Below are 27,930 nucleotides of genomic sequence, written 5' to 3'. Positions count from 1 at the left end.
AGTAGAATTAGCAAACAATATTGAGAGAGAGGGGAGAGAGAGAGAGAGAGAGAGAGAAAGAGAGAGAGAGAGAGAGACACTTCGTTTGTTTCGATAGTGATTTTTCTTATTAGCTTCAGCATTGCATCAAGTGATATAGTAGGGGTTTTACATTGCATGGAATTATATGATGTTAAGTGGTGCGTAATCAATTTTAATCTTTCGAATTTTAATACACAAATTAAAATCTATCCGCGCCGAAACAGTGGTTTGCTGTGTAAAGTTCGATGAGGAGAATTCTACGTTGATTAAAAAGAATTTAAAAGTCGAAACGGTCGGAACCCTTTTCCCTTTATTATTATTTTTTTTTATATAAGATCATGTTGGTCGATTTCGTTTTCACTTTGACGATAAAGTAGCGACTATGTAGGATGCGACTAAATGACGTGATTTCCTTCTTAAACTCACTTTAGATCATCTAATTTTGCTCCAAATTCTGTCACGAATTGTCTAAGCCAGACTTTTCATTTCTTCTTTAAAAAGGATAATTCAACCATATGTATGCAACGGCAATAAAAAAAAAAAAACAGAGGAAATAATCGTGAGATATTATCGCCCGCTAATTAATCAATTTCTTTTTTCCCTGTCCAAATCATTGAATAATGGCAAAACAAAATTCAAAACGGATCGATATGTGGCAATAATGCGTAAATTTCAGAAATTACATCAATCGGCGATAAATCGCTTTCGTTTGCGTGATATCATCGATTACTTCTTTTTGAACACGTTCGCGCATCACGAGTTTGTGTGTGTGTGTGTGTGTGTGTGTGTGTGTGTGTGTGTGTGTGTGTTCAAAAGTGTATATATGTATTCATGTATACTTTTGACATATTCAGTTACATACAACTCAATAATAATAATAATAATGATAATAATAATAATAATAGTAATGAGATAAATCTATTCGTAGTCCCGGATAAGTTGCGGGTTCATAATTTTGCTCCTTTCCGTTTTGTTAAAGTAAACGCTGCAATGGTGTACCTGTGACGGTGTTGCTTTCCGATCGAATTAATCGTCAAGTCTGTCTGTGATATACGGTTATCCGCGTATATGTGCTTAAAATTATAACATTACGTCGTCCAACGAACGTCCCGAGGATGCCGATTAGCCGGGTGGAGCCGGCAACAGAGATCTCTCTCGTTCGAGGACGCATGTGTTTTTCCCTCTCCCGACACGATGACACGCCATTACACGACTGCATTATCATGACCACCGCATTGCCATCGTCATCATTCATCGTCAATTACTTTCCATCAATATCGTCAGTCAAATTTCACATGACTATATAGCTTAACAGACGCTTAACTGATTCCACGCTTTTCCCCCCCGAAAAAGAACCCGTGGCTCCCAACTAAATTAAAGTCATTTATCCGCATAGTATCCCGCCATTCCCGTGTCCTTCGCAGATGATACTCGTAAATTCGACCTTCCTTTCGTCTCCTCTCCTTCGCAAACAAGACCGTTTATTACACAAGATGTTAGCAGAAGCGTTGAGAGAATATCCCGGCCGAGGGAAAAGAAGGATTGAATTCACGAGGATGTAACCGCAAAAACGAGCCATCCGCGTCCAGCGTCCGCGTGTGTGTGTCCCCGTGAGAAACGAACGAGAAGGAGAGCTTCGTCGTCCGTTCGCGAATAAACCGAGCCACGATCTCTCGTCGGAACAACGACGGAATCAGCAGCGAGCCGGCACGGTGTGGTCGCGCACCGGCGGTCGAGCCGCGTATCACGCGCGCTCGTGCAGGCTGCTTTGAAAACCGACTCTTTTTCTAGTGACTTGGTTCGGATGACGAGCACCGCCTGCACAGTATCGAAGTGCGGGGGTGAGTATCGCAGCCACTACGGCAAGTACGCAGGGCGACGCGGTACGCGCTTGAGTACCGTTATGAGACGAGTGTCGAGCCATCGGCGCGCGCGCGCCAGCCGCCGTTCCTTCAGACCCACGGTGTCCAGCCTTCGTACAGCAACGCCAGGTTCTCGGTGCTTTGAGCCTCGCGTATCACGTATTCCACCTGCTCGGCGGTGGTGTACTTGCGCGACGGCTGCGGGTCGCGACCCTCCAGCTTCATGCGCACGCGACGCCACACGTTCAGCGCGTAGGCGTTCCGCTCCTGCACAGCTGGACGGGGAAAATTCCGAGTTAGAAACGAGACGAAACGAATCAGTCGGTCTGACATAGCGAACTCGGCTATGGAGTTGCGGTCTTCTTCACCGCCGGTGTTTTTATCAACCCACTTCGAAAATAGTTGGTGGAAATGCGAGTTTTGTGACAAAGAAAATGGCGAGTCACCCTCGACAAAAAAAAAAGTCTTCTTCAAATAACGTATACGTTAAATTGTTATTAATTATACCATTCCTCTGGCAGGGGTTATGTTGACTTTATAACGAAATTTTGGAAAACAAATGTCTTAGGCACATATTCAAATGAAACTTTTCTCAAAAAAAAAAAAAAAAGAAATTCCTTACGTTTCTCAAACATATTTGAAGTGAAAGTAAAATATCGACTTGGACGTTACAATAGACGTTGATATTCGAGGTATAGGATAAAAGGTTGCGATAATTACCTCGGGGAAATTCGCGATAAACCCGGCACGATTTGTTTTCCCGTAATTATCAGAATTCCCTACTGGACACGCGGAAAACTCGTGAAACTCACCGAGGTCGCGAAGTGGAGTGTCGCCCACCTCCTTCAAACAAGCTGCTTCATCCACTCACCTTTTCCCGTAGTCGGGTCTCTCGCCAACGGCACGCCTTTCCTCGGGCTCATGCACACGCTGTCCTGTCTCACTAGCTTGCTCTTCTTCCGGCTGTCTTTCTCCGCATTCTTCGCCGTGTTCAGTCTCTGCTCGCTCGCGAACTCCAGCAGTTCATTGTACAATCCGGGCGCCTTGATCGCCAATCCCTGTAGCTCCTCCTTGATCGTGACGCTTCGCGCCGTGTCGAACTTCTCCGACTCCAATTCCTTCACCACCGTCGACACGTTCTCCGTGAACGCCCGGTACGCCGACAGAAAGTCCTGCAGGCCCACGATATTCTCTTGCTTCGCCATCGTCCGTAACAACACCCTGACGTCCGACATCAGTCTGTGATGCTCAGTGAGAACGCTCTGCAAATTCGCCACTCGCTCCCTCAAGCAAACCTGCACCGTGTACAGAGTATCCTGTTTGTCTTGCAGTTTCTTCTGTGTCTCGAGGATAGCCTCGGACACGATCTTCTCCGCCTGCTTCAGCCAATTCGCGTCGACGTTGTTCTCCAGCTGCAACAGCTGGACGAGGCTCTCCTCTATCATGGTGACGGTGATGTTCAGGTTTACCGTCAGCACGCAACTTTCCTCCCAGTGCTTCGTCAGCTTCACGAAGTTCGCGTCGTGCGTCACGCTCTCCGAGGTGCGCGTCCGCAAGGCCTCGTAGTGCAATATGGAGTTGCAGGTGTTCACCACCATCGCCGCGAGATTGTGCTGTCTGGTCAGCTTCTCGCACGAGGACAGCACCGCGTTGTCGAACGCCGACATCACCTCGCCCAGCGCCGGATTCGCACCGGCGGCCCACTTCAGCCGTTGAATCGCGCTCGAGACGAGATTCTGCTGCTGCTCGCGGGCCTCGCACACGCGCGACTGCAGCGCCGACAACGCCGCCGCCGTCTTCCGCAGCTCCAGCATGAAGGCTGAACGGTCTGGGGAAAGGAATAAGCGTTCAGGTGTCTCTCTTCATTAACGCTCCTCTCGCCGACGAGTCGGCGAGTCGGCGACGAGCGAACGCGTTTCCCGGGGGAAAGAATACGGTCGTGGAGTAATACTTGCGATCACGTCTGTTAAATATTTCTTTTCATAATCAATATGTAGCCGTGAAATTCATTTGGATTTTGGTCGCTGAAAGATCGCTGTTTCTCTTATAGTTGAAATTATTTTCAAGATTACTGCGACCAATCTTTTCAATTTTAATCTCTTGCTCGTTTAAAACTGTAATATTTGTACATTGGATAAGCATATTCATACATAAATAAATAAGAGAACATCAGCACGCGGATTCGGTGTTCCTGATCAAGTGGCAAAAATTACACGTTATAACGGATAACCGTTGAATTTTCATATCTAAGAGATCGCCAGAGAAAGGCAACACGAGGGTCGTTTGATAAAGAATCCTTAGAAAATATGCCGACATTAATATCAAATCGACATGACAGTCGACCCGGCATAGCCAATAATAACGTAATCATGATGTATATTTACAAACGCATGCATATTTGGCAAAATAGTACAAGAAGAAAATAACAGAAATCAATTCAGTATCGCCCGAGTATCGCTAACTTTCCCCCAGAGAAGTGGAAGAGTGAAATATTAACAAACGAAACGAATCTCTCCCGAAGAGAAAAATTCATAATCAACCTCTAGGAAATTATCGAAGGTAAATATCGTACGAAAACGTATTTTTCATGCCAGTCCTCGATTTAGAGACACGTTGCACTTATTTTGCGTGTAAAACAAACTTAATTGTGAGTAAGAAGCGTGATCACTGGTTTGAAGGGAGAGATAAGTAGTAGATAGTAGTAGACAGTAGATAATAGTAGATACGACCGAGGGACGTTGATGCGGAATATATCGCGTGTACTCACTCAGAGGATTCAACGGATTCATGTTGGACCTCAGCATCAGGACGTCCTCGTGCAGCCAATGATGAGCCGTGAGTTGCAGCTGGAGCCTCTGTACACTGGCTCTAGCCACCTCGACGCTTTGTTGAGCCAATCGGGCGCCCTGTTTGCGCTTGAAGGCGCTTTCCAACGTGCTGCTTAGAGCGCCCGCCTGAGCCAAGACCGAGCCGGAGAACAAGCCTCTCTTCAGGCACAGGTCGACGATTTTCCGGCAGAGTTCCTCTATCGAGACCTTGCTCTCCGCCCCGATATCCCGCTGCTCGATCTCAGTGGTGACGTTGAGACCCATTCGCTGCAGCAGGAAGCACAACGCGATCGCCAGCGTCTGCGACGTCACTCCGAGCAACTGCCTCGACACGTAATCGGCGGTAAAGACGCGGACCGGCTTGTTGAGCTGCTCGTCGTCGTACACATTCGTCATGCCGCCCTTAAACGCGGTAGCGATGTCCCTGCACATCATGAAGAACTCCTGTATAGTGTGTAATCTTTTGATCAAGAATATATCCTCGAGGACCTGTCGGGCCGCCTTGTTAAAGATAGGCGCCGACATCTCCTTGGCCTCTCGTATCTGGTCGATCTTCTTCCAATTCACCGGGATGTCCAGGGAGCTCAGCGTGGCTACCAACGCGTTACCCTCCATCTGCAGCTTCTCGAACAAGCCGTTGAAGCCCATCAACAGCATCTGGCCCGGCGTCAGGGTCTCCTCCTGGTTGAGGTCCTGCAGGCCCTCCGCTGGCCGCGACAGTAACGCCTCGAAGCGCATCCTCATGTTGGTCACCAAGCCCTGCACCAGCGCATGCGGGCTCTCCATCTCCATGACGGTGAATCTCAGGTGTATCTCCAGCTGGGCGAGGATGTCGCCGGGCGGTATCCCGGTCAGCACGATCTCGCTGAGCTCGCTGATCATCCGCATGACGCTCGGCTCCTCCGTGATGATGGTCTTCATCGCCTCCGGCAGTATTATAGTCTGGAAGTTGTAGTTGAGCTCCTGCAGACCCTTGTAGATGCAGTCGGCGCTCTTCAGGCACTTCAGTATCAGCGAGATCTTCGGGTCGTTGTTGCTCTTGTGGCTCTCCGGTATCAGGGTGACCAGCTCGGCGATCAGAGACGACATCAGCCGCATCTCGTCGAGGAACCAGTCGCCCTCACGGCTGGTGAGATCCACCAGGCAGTCGCCGGCGCACTTGGCCGCGCCTTCCATCATCAGGTACCTCTTGTTCAAGGCGCACAGCGCGGTGATGTTGACACATTCGAGCGCCCTCTCCGCGCCCTTCTCCCGCCGCAGGAATCCCGAGATCTGCCCCTTCGATTCCGTATACGCCTTCTCGATCCTGCTGACGGCCTCCGGCAGGCCCTCGGACACCATCCTGTCGTACGCCTTCTTCAGCTTCTCGTTCGAGTCGTTCATTATACCCTGCATCTGGTAGGAGAACGTGATTATCTGTTGGACCTGCGGGCTGTTCGGATTGATCGGCTCGAGATTCGCCTCGAATTGCGCGATGACCTCGTGACAGGCCTCGACGGTGCCCGAGATCAACAGCTTGTTTGCCCAGGTGTGATAGAGCACCGTGCGGTGTTGCGACAGAGTGCTCATGGGATACAGGCTGCAGATTGCGGAGTACTGGCTCAGCAGTTCCAAACAGCTGCGTATGAAGTGCGACTGCTGGCCGGCCAGCTGCGTCAATTCGTTCTCCGATTGCTCGCACTGCAGAATCATCTGGCTCTGGCCGGCGTTCTGTAAGAATTCCTTCACGAGATCGAACACCACGTGTTCCTCCTGGCCGGCCGGGCTCCCCAATTCCGCCAGCCACTGGCCCAGTTGCGCTCCCCGCACCGTCGTCAGGGCGATCTGCGAAACATCCGAAGGATCATTCGAGCGAATGAGAGGGATGATAGAGGAGGGAGAAGGAGAGAGAGAGAGAGAGAGAGAGAGAGCTCACGTTGTGCATGTTGATCTGCTTCTCGCACTCCTCTATCTTCTCCTTCAAGCCGTTCTTCGCTTTCTCGTGAGCGTCTCGCGCCCGCTTGAACGAGTTGTATCGCTTCACCACCGAATATAAACCGTGATTCCGGCCCATCGCCTGAGCTTCCTTCACCAGCGCGAGCTGCTGATGTCGGTCCTGCAGCAAGTCCTGGCACTGACGAGACGCCTCGGTCGCCTCGATCCAACAGTTCAGGTGGTGACACAGCAGCGGGAACGTCTTCGACAATTCGTCCCTGCGAGCAGAAAATCAACGTAAATCGAGAAAACAACTCTGGATCAACCGGATCTGAAGGGTGGCGGAAACAAAATGGAAGGGGCCTTTGCATCGACTGAACGTCTGGAGTTGATAAAACGCAGTTGCAAGATTGCAAGGAAACGATTCCCCGATCTAACACGAGCTTCCTCACCTGTTAGCCAGCCACTCGGCGCGCATCTCCGCCGTCCTCACGGCGAACATCGCGCGGGTCAGCTCCTGCTCCAGCTGTTTCCTGCCGATGCCGGTGCACCTGGCCCTGGCCTGGCACGCCCCGTAGCTCGCGATGCTGGTGTCGGCGCCAGCGCGCCAGTCCACCAGGGGGTCGTAGACGAAGGCCTCCAATAGGGTGAGCAGTGTTTCCCGACCTCGGCGCATCACTCGCAGCGTGTGCTCACAGGCGAACCTAAATATACCCTGGACACAAATAGCGATTACCTTACAGCGATAGCGCGTATTATATCGATGGGGAAAGAGAGAGAGAGAATATGACATCAGGCCCCATCGACTTTTTCCGATTGCGAATGGGCTGCTGATAGCGACTGATAGCGCGGTATATCGCGGCAGTTTCTCGTGGGGGAAGCAGCAGGTGAGCAGATAAAAGCACTCTCGAACGAACCGGGCAACGTGTCGTATCTGTCAAATCGTATCGATCTTAGAATCTCGACTTTCTCTCGACTTCCTCCCTTTGTCCGGCTCCTTCTTCCTCCCGTCTAGGCGCAGTTATGGCTATCAGCTTCGTCATGAAAACAAACGCGCGTCACCACTACGACGATCGGACGCTTATCGAGGAAGCGGCGGTATGAGCGCGGGATTACCACAGCCTACCATAATGCGTATTCTTTCCTCGCCGCGAGGAGGAATCCGGCGCGAAGTCGGTAGATTTACGTAATCGTAATGCGTGAACAGGTGTGTGCTTTGACGTTTCGTAGGAAACCCGTTTCTGCGCGGAAGGTGAGTACTCAGGCCGGAGGCCTGATTCACTCCAGCGGTCCCAGTCGCACTCGGCCGCTATGACCTGTCTGGTCTTTATTTCCGCGTGTCGGGTGTCTCCTTTGGTACGTGTAGAAAAGAAAAAGGAAGGATTTATGCGCGACGACGCACGAACCGAGTGTGTTCTCATTGAAGGAGACGGAATTTCTGCGGGCCGATTTCTCGAATTCCAGAAGTTCCGTTTTCTTCGACGAAAACGCGCGTCCGCGTTACGGTTCAGTTACGGTCTCCTTCCTCCGTGAAAAATCGTCCGTATTCGCGGTTATGCATTGGGAATTTTCGATTACGGGATGTCCGATGACGTGATCGGTCCGATGTTAACTGATATTAGCGAAAATGATGAGCATCGTCTTGAAAATCAATCGGCACTCCAACAAGACGGAGCACGTTACGCACTACCTGTTCGACAATATTTCGATCGAAGGTTTCCGGGTCAATGGTTTGGAAGGAGAGGCCCGATCGATTGATCTCCGATTGATTTCTTTTTGCCGGGTTTCGTTTAACGAGTAAAATTTATGCAATTCGATATCGGCTTCTGTATGCACGATTTACGACAACGCATCGTCAACGAGTACCACCGTCAAATCATTCAACAAATACTCCAGAATGCGCGCGACGACGTTTCGAGCAAAATCTTGATTATTCTATGGAAACTGGTGATGGTGGTCATTTCCAACGTTTACTATGTTGACACGTAAGTTGTTAGTTTAGGAAACTACCGTTTCATCGGAGCGTATTTACTCGAGAAGTAATAATTGGGACTCAAAAAGTGAAATACTATTTTAAAGCGATTTATCGCCCTTTCAAATGGTACGTCGCTACCCCTGGCCGTCGAAAATTTCTATGGTGAAATGACGGGGTTGAAGTTTGGTGAACGAAAATAGCCAATCATGTCCTCCTTCCGACTAAAGTCAACATGTCCGAGTTTTTTTCGAATAAATTAAGTTAAATGCCATAAATATGTTTGTTTCGTTTTCGGCGGGTCACGTGCGTGTGTGTGTATAAATATATATATGTGTGATGATGACGACGATGATACACGTTTTAAACACGAATTAACGAAATTAAAGGACCACTCAAAATAAACACTATAAAAGACCGGATTGAAAATCACAGATTTTTACAGAAAATGCAGAACGATGTTGAAAAAAGCGTTGTAAAGCCTCGGCTTTCGAATCGGCTTCAAAGCACGCTACTCTGCAAAGATTTCACTACAGATGACGCTAAAGTGCGAAATTGAAGACGAAATTGAAGCAAACTTAAAAAATTAAATAAATAAATAAATAAATAAACCCTCATGGTGTGCACAGGGGGGGGACCAAATTTTCGCTTCGAATTCTTTTAATTACATCGTAAAATCTCACATTTTCTTTTCACCTCGTCCTTTTAATCACAACGCTACGACGTTTTCTCAATGAGTCACGACGACTTGAATAGTGCATTTTCAGGGGGTTTTTTTTTCTTCTTTCTAAAAACCTGTATTCCGCCGCCAATATTAGCATTACTCAAGGCGTACCACGAAGAAGTTACGAGATCGGACTTGCACCTCGTGCGTGTGTGCGTGTACGCGTGTATAAGAGCTGGATACGGGGCTGATTGGGGGAAATCTTTCAATCGACGGTGAAGTAGATCCAAAGCTCGCTCGACGCTTGAGAATCGTTTCCCTTCTTTTCTTTCCAGAAACATGTATCTAGAATCGAGCGACATTGGTGAGGAGACGAGCAGGAACACGTCGATGGCACCACCTGGCAACATGCCAGGCCCCACCGACGGCAAGGACGTGTTCTGGATCCTCGTAGACTGCTTTCTGTTCGTCGCGATCGTCCTGGGGAACGTGCTGACGATAGTGGCGATCGCGATGACCCGCCGGCTCCGGAACGTCGTCTCGAATTACTTCGTGCTCAACTTGGCGGTATCGGACCTGCTGGTGGGCGTATCGCTGCCGTATCACTTAGCCTTCTACATGGACGACCAGCTCAGTCACGAGAAGTTGATATGCGTCCTGCGATTCGTGCTGATCAGCGTCGCCTGCGGCGGCAGCATCATGAACATCATGGTGATCGCCATCGACCGATACGTCGCGATCGTCCACCCGCTCAGCTACAACGCATACGCGACGACGAAGCGCATGCTGCTGATCGTAGCCGGCACGTGGATCTGCACCGTCGGCATGTCGTCGATCCCGATCTACTGGAATCGCTTCGACGAATCCTCCACGTGTGAATTCGAGACCGTCCTGCCGAGGTACTCCCCTCACACTATGATTCACCGTTATATCCCGGCCGATCGATGCCGCACCCTCGACTATTTATCACGTCCGATATCGGTCTGCGCGATATTTGTGACGATAATGTGACGTCTCATTGCGATTACATTCCCAATGCTGCTCCGATTGATTGAGATCCAAGTCCCCGGCCTGTACTCTATTTCTCAGCGTTCAAGGGGGTGGTTCTCATCTGAAAAGTCGTCTTGCAGAGGGATATTTTTAGAAAGAGTTCTTTTTTTATTTTATCCAGTAAAATAGTCCCGTGATTATTGGAGATATTTTGGTTCTAACGTAGCGTTTAAGCTTTCACTTTGAGACTCTGTACAAATTTCTAGCAGTTTGGGCATTCGTCCCGATTTATCAAATATCGCCGGAACGCGTTTCTTAAGGTTCTCAACTCTATCTTTCCCGTGACAGACGAATTCCGAGCACTCCTCCAGAGCTTCCAAAAATCTATGGAAAAGCAATCTCTACGGAAATCTCCCTTTTGAGGAAACTTTTAGAATGTCTGTTTAGAGTGTAATCGTTATATTGTGCCAGAACAACGGTTGTTACAGGCCGGGTGTGTATTTCAGTCTCTCCTTTTTTCCTCTACCTTTGCCGCTGCGAACGTTTATGTTACTTCTCGACGATCGTTTGACACTTCGACGACTTTCGGACTGTGGCAGGGACTACATAGTGGCGATACAGATGCCATTGTTTCTCCTAACCTGGGTGACGATGTTTCTGTTGTACACGAAAATCTGGAAGGAGGCGAAGATGTGCGCACGCCGAATGAACCTCAGTATCGTCTCGAGCTTCACGGAGAAAAACGATCGCAAAAGCGTACAGGTAGGACAGAAAGTCTTATTCTCACAGCAAAAACCTGAGATTTCTCGATATCTCCCGGAGCTTCCTTCTTATTACTTTACATTCCATCCGACCGGTCGAGATCAATAATATCAAATATCGAGAAGTTCTCCTTCGAGATCTTTTCTCAATTAAGACTTCTCAGTCTCTCGCTGCGATCATCTTGTTTGATGACATCACACGGAAAAAGAATAGTCGACTCAAGACTCGTATTGTCACGAGCAAAAATGTATGTATAATCTTATATGAAGATAAAATATTATTATGCGTACAAGTAAGTTCCTTTACCAATAAGGTGTCTCATTTGGCGTCCCGTAACTCTGGTCCAAATTAAAAAATTTCCCCCATCCTAGGATAATTCGAAAGTGCTAGCTTGAAGGTTTTAGAAGCATTATAATAGTATCTTCTTCGGGCTCTGGGAGATTCTCCCGCATGCAGCTTATTCTCCAGACCTACGGATTATCATTCGTTCCGGTCGCTTCAGCATCACTTAGTGGATTCCCACTTTCAATCCGCCGAGGAGGTGAAAAAAAAAAAAGCACCGACTTCATTGAGTCAAAACCATCCTTTTATCGAAGTGGGATTCACCAGCTGCCCGAAAGACGGCAAAAGTGTGTGGATAATGACGAACGCTATTTCGAAGATTAACATGTTACTCGTTTTTCTGAATAAACGTGAAAATCATCCCAAGAAGGCAAAGGGGATTATTTATACACCTTACTTCAAAAGGGCCTCCAAGAACTCTTCGGCCCCCGGTCGAAATTTCAAGCGTGATCGTACATCGGTTGGCTTCGGACATGTAATATATTAATAATTATATATCCAAACTGACTATGTATAGTACAAATTGGGACCCTAATTGTCAACAATAATAATTCAACTTTCAAGTTTAGTACTTGAGGAAACATCGGACATATCGTACTTAATAACGTAATATTCTCGATCGAAACATTATTGTCGAAATGTCGAAATTCCTTGTTCCTTCTTCCTTTCATCGCGTCCGAGTCCTTAAAGTAACAAAAGTAGAGGAGAAATCTCCGGAGATCGTGTCGATTGGCGGTAGGAAGAATTTTCGTGTTTCGAAAGATTTCAATTCGATTTCCGAATCACGTTCGACCGACAAGGTAATATCTCTCTGTTACAACAGGTGGTGTTAATGATACTGGGCTGTTTTTCGATCTGCTGGCTGCCTTACTTCATCGTGGCGTGCATGCGGAGCTTCGACTGGATGCGAGACTCCACTGATATTTGGTACAAAGTCACGTTCGCGTTGGCTCTCGCTAACAGCGGGATGAATCCTCTGATATACGCGTGGAAGAACACCAGCTTCCGCCGGGCGTTCCAGAGGATCTTGCGGCTGAAGTCGCCCAACAACAAACTCAACTCAAGCCTGAAGGTGTTCCTCGAGCAGCAGCGCAACGAGATCAGGAGTAAACAGAAAGACGCGGACAGCGAGCACCGTGTGAGCGGGAACAGCGGCGGATATCCGGCCAACGAGGAACAGCAACCTGCGGAGGAGGCTAGAGTGGAGGAAAACACGACTCTGTAAATGAGATCGCGCGTCGACCGAGAACTTATCCGCGAGGATGATCGATTATTTCCACTCGGTGTTATTTCTCGGAGCGACGCCTCGCCCTCGAAATGAGCGAAATGCGGCGATGTTAGCGCCTTCGAGGGAAACGAAGTGAAGATACTCCCATTCGAAGTTACACGAGTGAATGTTTCACGATTCGAGCAGATTCCGACCTAGTGAATATCCCGTTCTACGACGATGGGGGAGCACACCCGGTTTCCGGACACTTCTCTGTGATGCAAACTCGACGGACGAGAGGGAGAGAATGGGCATTTTCGACAAATAGACTCTCTCATTCGAAAAGGGCCGAAACTATTTGGAAACTGAGTGTGTGTCGGATTCGCTCTTCAATTTCGAGTGAAAATGTTCATTCGACGAGTCGGACGATTCACCCGGTGTAAGTGAAGAATCACTCGAGTGGTCGCTCTGTATTTCGGATGAAATTTCACCCCAAAATGCTTACGACGATGAAAGCAGTAGAAACGACTGCGTCAAGTTTTCGATATATTTCGTGGTTCATTTAGGAAACCTGCCCAACAGCTCATTCGGTATTTCTTTTTTTATGTATGCAATTGTGTATACAGACAAATCCTCGATTTGTTTATGTGGACAGGGAAAACAATATCGTCGTCACACATATGTGATGCTAATGGTGTTAGCGCACTGACTGCCAAAGGTGACATTAGAGAATTTCATGTGTTGCACGTGTGTTCTTGACGCCATACTAATTGAAACCAGCGTGTTATTTCAACACTTTGACGGCCGTCGACTTCGTTATGTCAGCGATCATCATCTTGTGAAGAATATTTCTCGATAACAAATCTATAATCGTAATATTTTACGGCTATATAAAGGTAGATTTACTGATTTATGTAAAAAGAGAGTTTTTTTGTCATTATCGTTAAAATTATTGTAGCAACTAAAATTTACGTAAATGGAGAAATTTACTGATTTCTGTAAAAAGAGAGTGTTCCCCTCTTTTTAGGCGATTTAAGCAAGCTCTTGGAATCTGCCGGCGGCGAGCGAGAATTTTCCCGCTGTAAGTGTGCCGTCAAAGTGTCGATACACTGATCAATTATATTTATTAATCAGCAAAAGGTACAAAAAAAGACCTGTGAAAGTCAATACGTAGCTGACGTATAAAAAAGCCAAGTTTTTCTTTTGGTAATTTATACACCTAAAAATTCTGCAAATAAAAACTGTTCTTGCAAATTCTGTGTTTCCGACATATTGAAGAGAATGATTTCTATTGATGATTAATTTCTTCTCCTTCCTTTTCCCAGATTTTCATACGAAGCGGAATCATGTATATCAAAGTCACGATCTGAGTCACTACGATTATTTAAAATATCTAAGAAAATATTTTCCAACCCTTCTCTCCCGTGTTTCATTTTCATCGTGGAACAATAAAGCTCTTAACATTGTAAACATTTTATCCAACTTGGAGTTATCAGTATTTTAAACTGATCTTCAAGAATACCGTATCTCTTAAGATTCCTGATCTTTTGCTGCAGTCGTTTCATTTAATGACGTCAGGAGTAAAAAAAGAATGTCCAAAATTCTTGCGAAATATGTTGGAATAAAAGGATCGTCCATAAAATATGCTCAATCGATCAAATGTAATCGACTGATATTTTGAAAACATCCTAAAAATTTTTTCGCTGTAACAATCAATAAATAACCGTAAAATTAATAATGACACGTCTTTCCTTTTAGCCTGTCTTTTCTCATAGTTTCATAAATTTTACGGATGTGTACGGTTGATTGTTAAAGTAAGAGGGGACAGTTTTCGGAATATATTTTACAAAAATGTGTTCAGTCGATTGCAAGTATCATTTTATGGACACATTCTTTTACTTCAACGTATTCCGTGAGAATTTTCGGCTTCTGACATCATTAATCAAAATGATTATAGAAAGAGAAAGAGAGAGAGAGAGAGAGAGAGAGAGAGAGAGAGAGAAAGCAAGAGTCTTAAGCATCATGCGGTTTTCGAACAGCGCCAAACTTTCAATCGTGATCAAACTTCCTAGGATTAAATTCAATAATAATACAAACTATCCACCGTTCCCTCATCTTCATACCGACTGAGTCATGTTATTCGATAATCATCGAATGAGGCTTACCTCGACTCCGGTCACCCCCAAAGCTGCTTTAATGTTCGGTGTCATGCGAAACGGCACTTTCTCCGGGACGCGCAATGTCTTCCCTTTCTCGAAGCAGACATTGTAATCGATATGTACGACCTCGCCGGTGTTGAGATCGACGAGAACGTTATCCAAGTGTCTGTCCCCCAGCCCGATGATGTAGCCGATGATAGACATCACCGCGACGGAATACGAGTAGTTCTTGGTGGCTTGCCACCAGCTGCCGGCATTGATGCTGTTGCACCAGATTTCTCTGCGAAGCGAGAAGGGGACAAAATGTCTCAAATCATGCGCCGACAATTACGTTCCAATCAAATCCTGCGTTAACAACGCTAGCCCGCAAAAACCAACCGCTTTTTTGCGGATCATCGCGCCGAGACCGAAAACTCTCGAAATCGTCGACCTCTTTCACGCTATTTTCCTCAATATCGCGATGTGATAGCCAAATTTGGGAAACGGGCTCGGCAGTACGGAAAAATTCATCAAAATCACTCAATCCGCATCCGCAGATTAGTGTAATCGTTAATTACGTTTATGTGGTGACTTAGAACTTCACAGTAACAATCGTAATCTACACAGAGAGATTATAGAATCGTTTTTTTTTTGCTTCATATAAGCACTTAACAATTTTTTATCAATTTCCAAGCAGTACAGAAATAAACCTAGATAGTCGGACATTCACGGATTGTCACGGCGAGATGATCGATGCCGGTAGCTTTGCTTCCGACAAGATTCATCCGAAAAATGTATCAATCATTTGACCGACGACGATGTCAGTTTTTCGTTACATCGATGCGGCGTTCCCATAGTACTTCGTACTGTAAAATTTCTATGTTTACACGCGAACAACCGATTCGAGGGCATACGGTAAATTTCGCCGATGGTAAATTATTCGATTCGAAGATTCGTAAAAAAGGAGAAATAACGCGTATGAAGAAGAAGAATAAAAAAAAAGTCGAGCTGCTCACTTAGCCAGTAGGTCCTTCGGGGTCTCGTTCATCAGTTCGGTGAGTACCTGCTTCAGCACCTGAATGGGCCACTCCTTGCGATTCTCCAGGCCGATTCCGCGCTCCTTCAGCAACGGCGTGAGCTTGTTGTAGAATAACTCGGACGGCCGCATGATGGCGGAATTGCCGCCGGTCTTGTTGTTCATGGCGCATTCGCGCTGCTGCCAACGTTTGTACAGTATGAACAACGGCGTGACACCGTCGACCCACTGAATAAGGCCGGATCGGGGGCCCAGTGGTATCACGGAGTAATGTCGCGCCCTGTACGCCTTCGTCCCGCTGTTCTTCGACATCATCGTGTTGCATATGTTGAGGAACTGCATGATCCTCTCGTCCAGGTGCAAATCCTCCAGGCCCTTGAACAGGTAGGTGTAAACGTGGCCGTCCGAGCCGTGGAATATCAGCTTCTTCGGCTTCGTCTTCGTCGGCAGGATCTGTACGTTGTTGTTCACCGACATGATCGTAACGACCTTGTTGTCGACGGCGGCGACGCCCGGCATGGCGATGCAGGTGTCTTTCAGATTCGCCAGGATGGGACTGATATCGGTCATCAATAAGGAATAAGCGGCCCGTCGGTGCACACGCTGGGCCAGCTTCGCCTCCAGGTGCTTCAGCGGCACGCTGGCCAGCTGCGACTTCACCGGGTTCTTCGGGTTGTTCAGCCGGTTGATCACGTCCTCGATAGTGCCGGCGAATTTCTCCTGGAAGTTCCTCTCGTGCGGCGTCTCGGCCGGCACGGACGTCATGGAGAGCAGATTCTCCAGGATGAAGGTGATCGGTTTCAGGATGATCCTGTGCTTCTCCGCGATCAGCTTGTTCTTCTCCTCGGGCGCGAGCCAGACGTTGTCCTGGACCCGCTGGATCTCGATTTCCAGCTGCTCGAATCGCTTCGTGATCTCCGTGTGATGTTGGCAGAGGGTCGCCAGCCACAGCTCGTCCCACAGCAGTGTGATCCTCCTGAGTTCCCTGACGAGGACCTTCACCTGGACGACGGAGTCCTGGATGCGGCCGGAGAGGCAATCCACCAGCTGGGAGAAACACGAGTCCATGAAGCTCTCGTGCTCGTCGTTGTCCTCCTGCCCGTTGTACTGCTCCAGCTCGTTCTGCGAATTCTCCGCGTCGTCCTCGTAGATCACCTTGTCGTAGGCCTTCTTCTCCCGGCCGGACACGGCGCCGACCACGGCCGGGAAGGTGATGAGATGCGGCGAGTTCTCCGCGACCCGGCACAACAACTCCGACACCTGGGTCCTCACGTACGCCTCGGGGTGGCTCAGCCTCGAGAAGAGCTGCGGGATGATCTGCTTCCACGGGGTGGTCGGGGTGGTCGAGAGACCCGCCTCCAGCACGTCCTGCAGCTCCAGCGCGTGCTTCACCACCAGCCGCAGCAGTCTCAAGGTCGCCGTGATCGTGTCGCACTCGTTGCTCTCGTTCTTCGTCAGCTGCAGATACTTGAAGTACGCGTTCGCCGAGAGCTCGTAGTACGAGTAGATCCTCTTCTGCGCTTGCCGCCAGATGTCGACCAGCATGCCGAGGTGTTCGTTGCTGGCGCGACTCAGCACCGGCACGTTTCGCAGCTGGTTCTCTATCATGTCGGACGTATTGATGTCGTTCGTGTCGATGTCGCCCTCGTCCTCCGGGTGTATCGTCTTGTTCTGGCTCAGTATGGAGAAGACGGTGTTCACCTCGGCCTCGGCGATCTCCACCGGCAAGAGCGAGCGAATCTTCATCCTGTCGGTGTCGGTCAACTGGCCGGAGTTCGAGTTGTCGACGATCTTCCGGCCCCACTTGTAGCACCAGGCGGCGAAACTGGACCAGGCGAGCGGCAGATCCGGGCACTGGTTCACGCCCAGTTGCATCAGCTTGCCGATTATCATGTCGGAGGTGGGGATGAGGTCGACCGTGTCGCCGAACAGCTTGTTCATCAAGCCGTCGTTGTGCACCGCCTCGAAGCGGAGCAGCTCCTCCAACTGCGGATTCTCGCTCACGTTAATGTCCTGCTGGATCCACTTGCCGAGGGTGAGCAGCAGCTTCGTGCCGGTCTCGCGCAGCTCGTAGGCGGACTGCTCGCCGCCGACGATCGCCTGGGAGATCCCCAGCGAGGTGACGCAGCACATCTTCAGAGCCTCGCCCGTCTTCTCCATGTCGTAGAGCAGCTTCGAGAACTCCCGGAAGGCGCGCATGCTGTTCTTCGTCCACTTAACGCGGATCGGCTCGCTCAGCACGCAGTTGGTGATCTCGGCGAAGCCGCCGGTGAACTTCTTCGCTTGGAACAGACCCTTGAAGTACTTCACCATCTCCCGCTTCGCCAGGTGGAAGTTACCCTCCTTCCGTGCCGCCCGGATCACGTGGAGCCGCAGAGCGTCGACCTCCGCGCGGTTCTCGCACGACTGACCGAAGTACTCCGACCACCACAACACCTGCGTCAGGATGCACGAGTTTATGTCGTTTATCTTGTCGGCCTTGTACAGCTCGAAGACGTTCGAGTCGCCGGCCACCAGCAGATTCCTCAACCCGGTCGCCGAGTACTGAAGAAGGATCGCTTCGCTCAGGTGCTCCGACGGCACGTTCCGCAGCCCGTCCTGCATCATCTTCGCCGCGAGCTTCTGGCACCTGCCGATCTCCCGCTCGACCGACTCGCTCGCGTTCGCGCGGATCTGCAGCGCCGCCTTCGTCAGACTGTTGCCGCACTCGACGAGGGTGCGCGCGCAGCTCCAGTTGCTCTTGTTCTCCAGGTCCAGCAGGTTCCAGTCCGTCAACTCGTCCAGGGAGACCGGCTCGCCCTCTTCGAACTTCTTCAGGCAGCTCGCCTGCTGCAACGTCACGTTTTCCACCAGCTGCTTCTTCAACGAGAGACCGTCCTTCTCCTGCGCCAGCATGTCGGCCTCCTGCAACTTCCACGCCTCCAAGCCGGACCAGTCGCTCGTGGATTTGTAACAGTTCGCGAGTCGTTGCATGCAGAAACCCAACACCTGGTTGTCGCTCTCGCTCTTCGCCTCCTCGTCCGCCCGCTCCTCGACGATCTGCTTGTAACTGTCCGCCGCGGACTCGTAGTGCCCGGCCGCCTCCTCCATGGCTGCCTTCAGCCAGGGGAACTTGCGGTCTTTCTCCTTCGTGTAGACGTAGAGGCCCTGCAACGCCTCCGCTTCGGCCAACGTCACCATCGCCTGAGCCGTCCACAGCGTCGCCCGCTCGAACTCGACGCCTTGGGTGTTGTCGGCGTTGCTCAGGTCTTCCAGCAGACGTTGCCCGTTCCGCAATGCGCTCGTCGCCAAGCCGGAATGCAGCGAGACCACGCACAGGGCGAGTCGTATGCGATTCAGCCATTCCTTGCACGTCGACTTGTTCGTGTGGAAGAAGGTCCGCACCGGCTTCGACAGCGGCAGCAGCACCATCGCGCAGCCGTCCGCCGCGTTGTGGATCACCCTCTCGAGATGCTCGAGGAACTCCACGAACAGCCTGACGCGCGTCTGCTCGTGCAGGATGTACTCCAAACCGTGTCTCTCTTTCTTCACCACCGCGTCCGGGCTGCACGACACCTCGCGAGCGAGAATCTTCAGGGCGCCCTCGATCGACGTGAACGTCTCCTGAGGCTTCCCCAGGTAAGTACGCAGCTTGTTCGCCACGCAGTGCTGCGCCGCCTCGAAGCCGCTCCAAAAGAACAGGAACGAGCAGTTCGCCAGGGACATGTGGTACATCCTCGCCATAGTCTCGCTCTCCGATCTGTGAGATGGGGGATTCGACGAGAAACTTCGATTTAATGATGATGATCAAATAAGAAAATACCGCGAGAAAAATGCGAAGGGCAACTTGTGTTCACAGCCGGAGATGTGCTAGTTACGCGGCCGTATTTCTTTATTGTCCCATTTGAAACACAAGCAAGAATTTATTTCGAAACAATTTTTTTTTCTTCGCGTATTCTATGCCGAACAAAAGAAAGAAACCGATTCGTTTGATCGGCGAATTGAAACTAATTTTGGCTTTGTTAAAACTCATTTAATTTTAACTGAAAATATACAAGACGTTTGGGCCGAAGGTTAATCCGGTACGTGCCTCGTATTACACACGTTTGATATCCTCCCGCAAAATTAAAAAAAAAAGCAGTATATCGCCAGAACATCAAGTTCAATCTGATCAAGTTCTCGTTAGTCGTTTTAATGTAATCTAAGCATTCTCGAAGGGACGATTCTGCAGTACGGATTACTCACACAGCTGGCCAGCACAAAGTGAAGATTTCTGATAAACCGGACACATCGAGATAGTGCTCTTGCAACAAGGACATCATGTAGGTCTTGAAGTGTTGCGCCAATAGTTCCCCATTATTATTACCTCGCATGTGCAGTCGCTGAGCGAGTACTAACGACTCTGTCGAATATGTCTCGATTTCTCGTATTTTCTGTGGCATTCGAAGCAATGTTTCACGGTTAATAAATGAGAGCGATGTTACGGGCAAGGTTGGAAAGGTCACTTTTTAATAGTAACTCGTAATCCATCGAAAGAAATGACTCACTGCCGTGATTCAATTTGAAAAATGATTCGTTCACCGTTATTGTCGTTCAAAAAGCAACGTGTCGTAACAATTTTCGTTATTCTTCCTGTTAATCTTGAAGACCTTTTAGTAACGATACAAGTATTTGACGATTATATTTGTTACCGTTGTCTACACAAAAAATATAATTGTGCTGCCATTATGCCGTTATTAAAAAGAAAAAAAAAAGAAAAAAAATGTTACCAAATATCGTTATTGAAGTTAATTGGGATAAAATTAACGTGTTACTTCCCACTTTTGATTGGTAGAATATACACAAGAGTGAACATAATACACGATGTATGCAGAGTATACGAAAAATGCCGGGGTAATATCTCTTAAAACTCAGCGATAGTCGCTATGACTACCCTCGTTTAACAACAGAAGTGAGAGAATGCGTGCCGAGATCGTACACTTTTAAATAAAACGGCGCATCCACAAAAAGATATTTATAATCGATCCAGCGAACTTGTAAAATTGGAACACTTTGCTTCTTTTATTCGAGCAATCAATAAAGTCGCTAAACCGCTTCGACACGGAACCTTCCTTCCCAGCCTCTTATCTCATAATTTTGCCGATGTTAATTTGTCCGGGACAGCAAAACTTTAAGAAGCTCATGTCTGAGACATTCTTGAAATCTATTTCCCGAACCATTCAGAGGTTCCGGCATTTTTCCTACACCCTGTATCGCTTATGAGCAATCAAAATCCTTATTTTCATCAGTTAAGTATAAATAGCATTTTCTTAGTGTGTTATTTGCAAAGTATCCGCAACTTATTGTATCACTGATTAACATATCCAAGCTTGTCTTTTAAACGTTTCATTTCGGCACACTTTGACTGCTCATAAACATCTCTAATATTACATCCGTATACTATTATTATTCGCCATGATCAGGAATCATTCACTCGCCTTGGTGTCCGAGAACAAGCATTCCCTGTTCAGCTTCTGTATGACGATGTTGACGGGCATATGCATGAGCAACGAGCTGTACTTCTCGCGGACCGTTTTGTCGCAGGACGTTAAATGCAACATCGCCAGATCCACGATGCTCGAATAAGTCTCCTGTTTCCACCGCACGTTCTTCGCGGTCATCAGGATTTCGAGGAGGTCGCACACTGCGCCGGAGATTTCATTGTTGGTCGTGGCGCCGCAATTGATCAGACTTGCGATGATGTTCTCGCACTCCTGCGTCTTACTCAAGATCCCGATGTAATTTTCGGACTGCGCGCAGATCTCTTGCATCCAGTTGAACAGAAGTTGCAGCGTCTGAACGGGCGTGTTTCTGCTGTATGTTTTCGCTATCAGGTTGAGGATGACGGACAGGTGGCCGCTGGTGGGCGACGTCGTCGGCACGTCCAAAGTCCCGGGGAACATGTCGAGTTGCCGGCACCCGGTGGTGCCCATTATCAAACTGGAACTTGGGACGAAGTGATTGTACCTGTGACAGATTGTTGCGAACCGAGTTAATATCATTCCCGGACACCGTAGAAGAGGAGGAGGTTCTGGAGTTTACCTGGAACAGTGAGCGTAGAGCAGATACAAAATGCTGTACTGCAAAAACGGGTTGCTCGTAGACAACGTGGTGTCGTAAGGTCGCAGCTTGACCGCGAGGAGTTCCAGAATACTAGGTTTCAACGCCCACATTCCGATGATCGAGTTGCTCGCGTTGGCTGAAGGAGGAGAGATAAGATACTCGTTGAAGAGATTAAAATGCCAGCTACGCACGGTAGTGCGAATGATATTACGATTATTCAACGATTAGTGATAATGTTGGCCGAGTCAGATTTAAACGACGTATGGCTGCGTGTGACCGAACGCATTTAGACGCGATTGCAAACGCATTCAGTCGGCGACCACTCGGTCATCCCCAAACTGGTTCTAAGAGACGCTCGATAAGTGAGAAATGACACGAGCGGCGAGTTCTTCGCGGGATACAGCTGAATTTTGTTCAGTTTTCCCGGGAAAACGTGGCGGTTAAGTCTGGAAAATAATTGCTGAAATAACGGGTCAGTTTCCAGTCACTGCTGCCTGAGTGACTATGGCTGAAATATGACCCGTTATCTCGGCAATTATTTTGCAATTACACGCGACATATCGGACAGACACTCTTCAGTTCGCCGCGCATTTCAAGATTACGAAGCTGTTGCGTTTCCCAAGGAAAATGAAACAAGTCGGGCTACGCCGCGAAAAAAAAACTCACTGCATGTCATTTCTCGTCTGTAAACCAATATGGCCGCCGAGAGATAGCCTTGATACATTTGCAATTATAAATGCACCCGCTTAATACATTTGTATGTAATTACAAATATATTCACATAATAAATTTCTATGTAATTACATATATTCGCGCTTGATGTGCCTGTGCCAAATTACAAGTACGAGGGCAATTTGAAAAGTTCACGGCCTACTGTGCAAAGGTTAATAACGCGTTTCTATTTTTTTTTTTTTCTATCGCATCGTGGCCATCCGCCTTTTGAGCTGTGAAATATCGATTTGCCGAGTCATTGGTTAAAAATAGCTGTTTAAACAAAGACACCTTACAGCGCATCGTGCATTGAAAACGAAGAAAATTGGACATCGTGCGCAGCGTTGAGATATTAAAAAAAAAAAAAAAAAAAAACACTTATTCGCCTGATTTAGCTCTATTTTTTAACTAGCATTTCCCTAACTTAACAACGATTTCTCGGTGGGAAGAGATTTATTTTCCCCCCGGATGATGAGCTGAAAGTTACGGTTATTCGCTCGAGCTATCGCGACGGGATAAAAGCATCGCTGGAGCATGGCTGGAGTGAGTTCGAGTACAGGAATATGACGATTATATCGGAGGATAAAAACGACCTCGGTGAGAAAAAGTGAATAGTTTCATTATCGCGGCGCGAACTTTTCGAAATTGCCTCCGTACGATTCGCTCACCTATATCTGAAAGAGCGCGCAATATGAACGTGACTACGATCACGACGTCGCTTTTCACATATGCTAAGTCGTCCAGTGGATTATCCAGGACTAAACTGTCCATGTCCGGCAATACGAGCCTATAAGCGATTTCCAGATCGGCCAGTATGTAACGATAGGATTCCTGCAGCAACGGGATGTTTTTCAGACTAAGCAGACTGTGGTACACCCCGAGGCTCGCGTTCTGAATGGAAGTGGAGTTCCTGAATCGCAGCTTCAACAGCGTCGAGTTCTTGCCGAGCAGCTTGTGCACCAGTTCCAGCGGCAGATTCGCGGACACCTCCTTGATTATCTTCGAGATCGTGGTCAACATCGAGATAATGGTCTCGTCCCAAAAGATATCGACTCTCTGTAACTGTAGGTCAATAAAATTATACAGGAGCTCGTGATTCTTGGTGATGCGGCTCTGAAGGTAGCCCAGAAGCAAATAAGCGCACTCGTTCGCGACCACGATCAGTTCCTCCTTTTCTTCCGACAGCTCCTCGATTTCTCGCCTCGTCTTCGGCTCCATCGATCGCAGCAGGTTCATCAGGAACTTCTCCTTGGGCAGCTCCCTCGAATCGGAAGGTATCGTCGAGTTCTTCTTATCGTTTTTCTTCGTCACCGTCATAGACTTGATCATTTTAACGAGATTCTCCTCGGTGATCTCGTCCTTGCTGAAATGCTTGGAGAGCACCTCGGCGTGTTGCTGCGACGAGCTCACGTTCCTCGCGCGCTTGATCAAGCTCTCGGCGTTGTCGGCCTTCGACCAGTCGTTCTCTTCCTCCAGCTCGATCGCCTTCACGACGGTCTTCAACATTTTCGACAGGCAATCCGTCAGGAAGGACCACTGCACGCTGGGCGTGATACTCGGATTCAGGTTTTCGGATATGCTCTTCGTGACCGTGTTGAAGACCGAGATCAACGAGGTGATCCGTAGAATGCATTCTCTCGACGTCGGGGTGCCGGCATCGTCCCCGGGCGAGCTACGGCCGGAGTCCGCCGGCGGTTGACTCAGTTCCTCGTCGTAACTCTCCATGTCTTCGAGGAACTGGCCCAGCAACGTAAGTGTGAACTGCAGATCCGCGATCCAAAACGTACGCAACTTTTGCAAGCATCGGCTGGCGTAGGCGACCACCGACTTCTGCTGCGTGGAATCGATGTGCCAGCCCACCAGTATGTCCACCGTATCACGGAAGTGGTTCGTGAAAGTCGTCGGGTATGCATCTATGATGAGTAATATAGCGTCCACCGTCGCCACGAGTAAATCCGGTCTATCAACGTTCTCCAGTATCGATTGTAATTGGGACATCATCGGCTGCGTGAACAATGAACAGTTATTATATGGTTAATAGTTCACCTTGACTTTAATCAAAAAGAAGAGAGTTATTTAATACTTGGTCAACCTTTCACGTGATTTCCTAACGCTAAAGAATTCGTGCTCGGTTCGTGAGGCCGACTTTTGGGAAAATAGACATCAAATACAGGACGTATCTCAACTCTCTCTCTCTCTCTCTCTCTCTCTCTCTCTCTCTCTCTCTCTACTGACAAACTTACAGAACAGATTCTGTGTTGTAAAATAAGTAAAAAAAAGTCTTAGTAAACATATGTCAGCAAAAGCTTGGTTTTTAGAATAATAAAGATGGCCTTCAGAAAATGACAATGGAAGATTAAAGAAAATATGTAGCGATAAGCAGATTAAAAACGCTAATACTTGTTTCCACTTGTTTATAAAGATAATTTATCCTATCAGTTTTGATATTTGTGAGTATTAAAAAAGAATCATTCATTATGTGACGTTGATATACTGTTAATGTTTGTCCGATAGTGTTAGAAATAATAAAGCAATATTCGAACGTGTATGTGTGTCTTTACTCCACAAATCTCAATTGTGCATTGATAAGAGAGGCAGACATTTTTAACCATTTTTATAACGATATGTATCTAGTTATTTATTTAGAAGACACGATTTTATGAACAATATATGTATATATGTTTTTTTAACTAGGATTGTAGTAGCTATCGGTACAAACAGTGTATATACAAAGACACAAGAAAACGACAAAGATTATAAGAAATAAATAACAGATACAAGAAATATAGAAATATAATTGAATGGCGTTTCTTTTATTGTTTCTGGTGTTTTTGCGTAACTTTTTTCCTTATTTCCGCGTTTTTTCCATATGTTACTTATTTTCGTATAATCTTTATTGTTTTCTTATGTCCGTTACTTTTCTCTGTTTTTATGACTATATAGTATTTTCTATCTATATTACGCACGTCTAATATATTTTAGACACAAGTCAGAAGAGGGCAAGAAAGAGAATTAAGTCAACGAGCCGTTGATTATTATTATCTTATGTCGATTGAATACTCATAAACGAGCGTTTCTTTCTTGTGCGTGAAATGAGACCTCGCGAATTATACAAATCATGAAAGCGCGAATATACGGATACGAGGATATTGATCCCAACAAATTACGTGGGGTAAAATTAGTCCATCGATTAACGAAATAAATTCATGTACGAACGTTTGTGGTTTCCGAGAAGCGTCGGAATTTCGTGCCTCGTCCCGATTTGCGAGATCGATAGAAGAGACAAGGAAGGTTAATGTTACTACTCACTATGGAGAAATCTTTCAATTTCGACGTCTCCGAGTCCATCTTGAGTGTTTCAATAAGTGACTTCATTAGTAGGCATTTTACATCATCTTTATGTTCTAAGGAATACTTGTTGAAGGTCCAGTCCATGTAACTAGAATTGTGAACGACAGTTTTGTTAATTCGGCCGAGTTCGGCCATGAGGTCGTAAATATCAAGTGCTAGCAAATATATCCCGTTATATAAGACCGGTGAATTCACACATGCCTCTTGAAATCTTGATCTACCACATATCCAATTCGACCCAAACATCTCGCAACTTGCTGCTTTGCTTCCTGACCAGGGCCGGAATGCAGAATGTCCAACAGACTGTCGCATATAAACTCTAAGTTCCGTCGTATGTATCGTTGATTTTCAGGTGCCATGATACCTTCCTGTACTTGTTTGCAAAATGCCATGAAGTGATCGTAATCATCTTCGCGGCACAATCGGCGCAGGAGCTTGGAAATTCTTGAATCCTCTGAAGAAATCGTTCCATGAAGACGCGAAATCAGGCGCGATTTGTGAGAGCCCGCGAAATATTCGGATTATTTCATTCGACTACGCTTACCGTTTATTCTTTTATCATCGTAATATTTGCCCTGTGAATTCTCTTGGTTTTTCAACGATTCTTGAAACTTGGGTCTAGATGAAGAGAGATAGCCAGACTCTGAATTTGACTCGCGATCGTTGAGGGTCTTCTTGAAGGCCCTACCACCGCCACGTGCTCCACCTCTGGCACGGTCTGCATTGCTGCTACCACGCGCCATTCGAAACTCATTTCGTGGTACACCGCTGAGCCTGTGGAGATCAGTTTCACATTATCTGACTGCGATTAGAGCGTATGTTATAACCGAACGAAACGCATATATACGTGGGGAACCTTGGTTTGAATCTAGTATAGCCGTGATCTGACGAGTAGTTGGACGTTCGCTGACAAATGACCAGAGTGTTACGTGGTACATTAAAATCGCTATAACCACTTATCACACTGTTGTCTTCTTTGTTTATTCCTCCTCCTTGATTTATAGGCTCCTCTTGAGCCTCAACGTACTTGGATCCACGTAGCCTCGTAGTGCTAGTATTAGAGCTCCCACAGCTATTCATTACATTACTATGCAAGTGGTCTGCATGACCCACACACTTTATGGATGTAACCAGCAGTTACCTGCAATAGTTGATTTATTCGTGATATCAAGCAATAGATGTAAGTAAAATCGCCTCGTTAATTAATTATGAAAATAACAGCTGCGTGTGATAGAATTACGCCCAACAAGTGTGCTCTTGTATAGCTGAAGTTGTTAATTATACCCAAATTTGAGCATTGCTTAATATTGAGTCATCTAGAGGAATCTAGATGGTTCCATCAATGGATATTATTATACTACAGGGCTAAACAAGTATCTCGAGTGCTGATAAGGTGTCGCGCGGAAGCCAATCTATTAAATCGTTAATTTAAATATTTCCTTTGTTCAGTTAATTGAGTGAAACATCATTGATAGTCAGCTTTTAACACGCCGAGGATTGTCAAGGTTCACACGTGGTTTACCGCTCGTGGCAAACAAAAGAGGTTTTGTGCGTCGCATCCTCGATAAACACGATACACCTCGCGCGTAAACAGCATCTGTTGCTGATAACTTTACCCTCCTCCTCGCGCCCGAGATTTTGCAGTAAAATATTTCGAATAAGTCGCTTCTCACCGATCTCGAACAGATTTGGAATGAGTATGCAGCCAGTCGTAGAGAATCCGATGTCGGCCAACAAAGCCGTCTCTTCCAAGCGCTTTTGAAGAATTCCAGAAATTTCAAAATGCAAATTTCAGAGGTTATGAGACGAACACATTCACAATCTAGTAGGTTGGACTACTCTTCAGTCGGCGTGCATGATATCATGCTGCGCTGTTTCTAGGGAGTTTTGTTATTTGGAAATTGTGGGATCGCGGAATTTTCGCATTGCTCTCGCAGCCCGTATCAGATTGGGGATTGAGATTGAATTTGGCCAATCAGCGCAAAGTTAACTGCAGTCGGGTTTAGTGAAACCTAGTGAACTTTGCACCGATTGGTCAAATTTTTACACAA

At 47.4% G+C, this 27,930-nt stretch overlaps 2 protein-coding genes across 3 annotated transcripts; one reads left to right on the top strand and one right to left on the bottom strand.

Annotated features, from left to right (window-relative positions):
• Window positions 1-38: 38 nt before the first annotated feature.
• Window positions 39-27,714, bottom strand: LOC106745867 (serine/threonine-protein kinase SMG1). 2 transcript variants are annotated; one of them, XM_014621843.1, is made up of 16 exons: window positions 27,553-27,714; window positions 26,727-27,020; window positions 26,424-26,653; window positions 26,081-26,333; window positions 25,838-25,967; window positions 23,197-24,532; window positions 21,797-21,953; window positions 21,193-21,721; window positions 19,961-20,148; window positions 15,717-19,475; window positions 14,728-15,001; window positions 7,078-7,340; window positions 6,627-6,903; window positions 4,651-6,535; window positions 2,755-3,711; window positions 39-2,158 (listed from the first exon to the last, which is right to left on the bottom strand). In XM_014621843.1, exons 2-16 carry the CDS (start codon window positions 26,957-26,959, stop codon window positions 1,974-1,976), a joined length of 10,656 nt encoding a protein of 3,551 aa, XP_014477329.1. In that variant the 5' UTR covers window positions 26,960-27,020; window positions 27,553-27,714; the 3' UTR covers window positions 39-1,973. The 2 variants fall into 2 exon arrangements, with proteins under 2 accessions (XP_014477329.1, XP_014477330.1); XM_014621844.1 differs by having other exon boundaries at window positions 1,974-2,158; window positions 26,736-27,020.
• LOC106745869 (octopamine receptor 1) lies at window positions 8,455-13,617 on the top strand. Its single transcript, XM_014621846.1, has 4 exons — window positions 8,455-8,610; window positions 9,597-10,160; window positions 10,851-11,013; window positions 12,179-13,617. Exons 1-4 carry the CDS (start codon window positions 8,456-8,458, stop codon window positions 12,578-12,580), a joined length of 1,284 nt encoding a protein of 427 aa, XP_014477332.1. The 5' UTR covers window position 8,455; the 3' UTR covers window positions 12,581-13,617.
• Window positions 27,715-27,930: the final 216 nt, after the last annotated feature.

The sequence above is a fragment of the Dinoponera quadriceps genome, unplaced genomic scaffold (genome assembly GCF_001313825.1).
Source record: "Dinoponera quadriceps isolate SergipeBrazil2010 unplaced genomic scaffold, ASM131382v1 scaffold1692, whole genome shotgun sequence".
Classification (NCBI taxonomy): Eukaryota; Metazoa; Arthropoda; class Insecta; order Hymenoptera; family Formicidae; genus Dinoponera; species Dinoponera quadriceps.
Note: the sequence above shows the minus strand (reverse complement) of the source record. Positions and strands in the feature narration are given on the sequence as shown.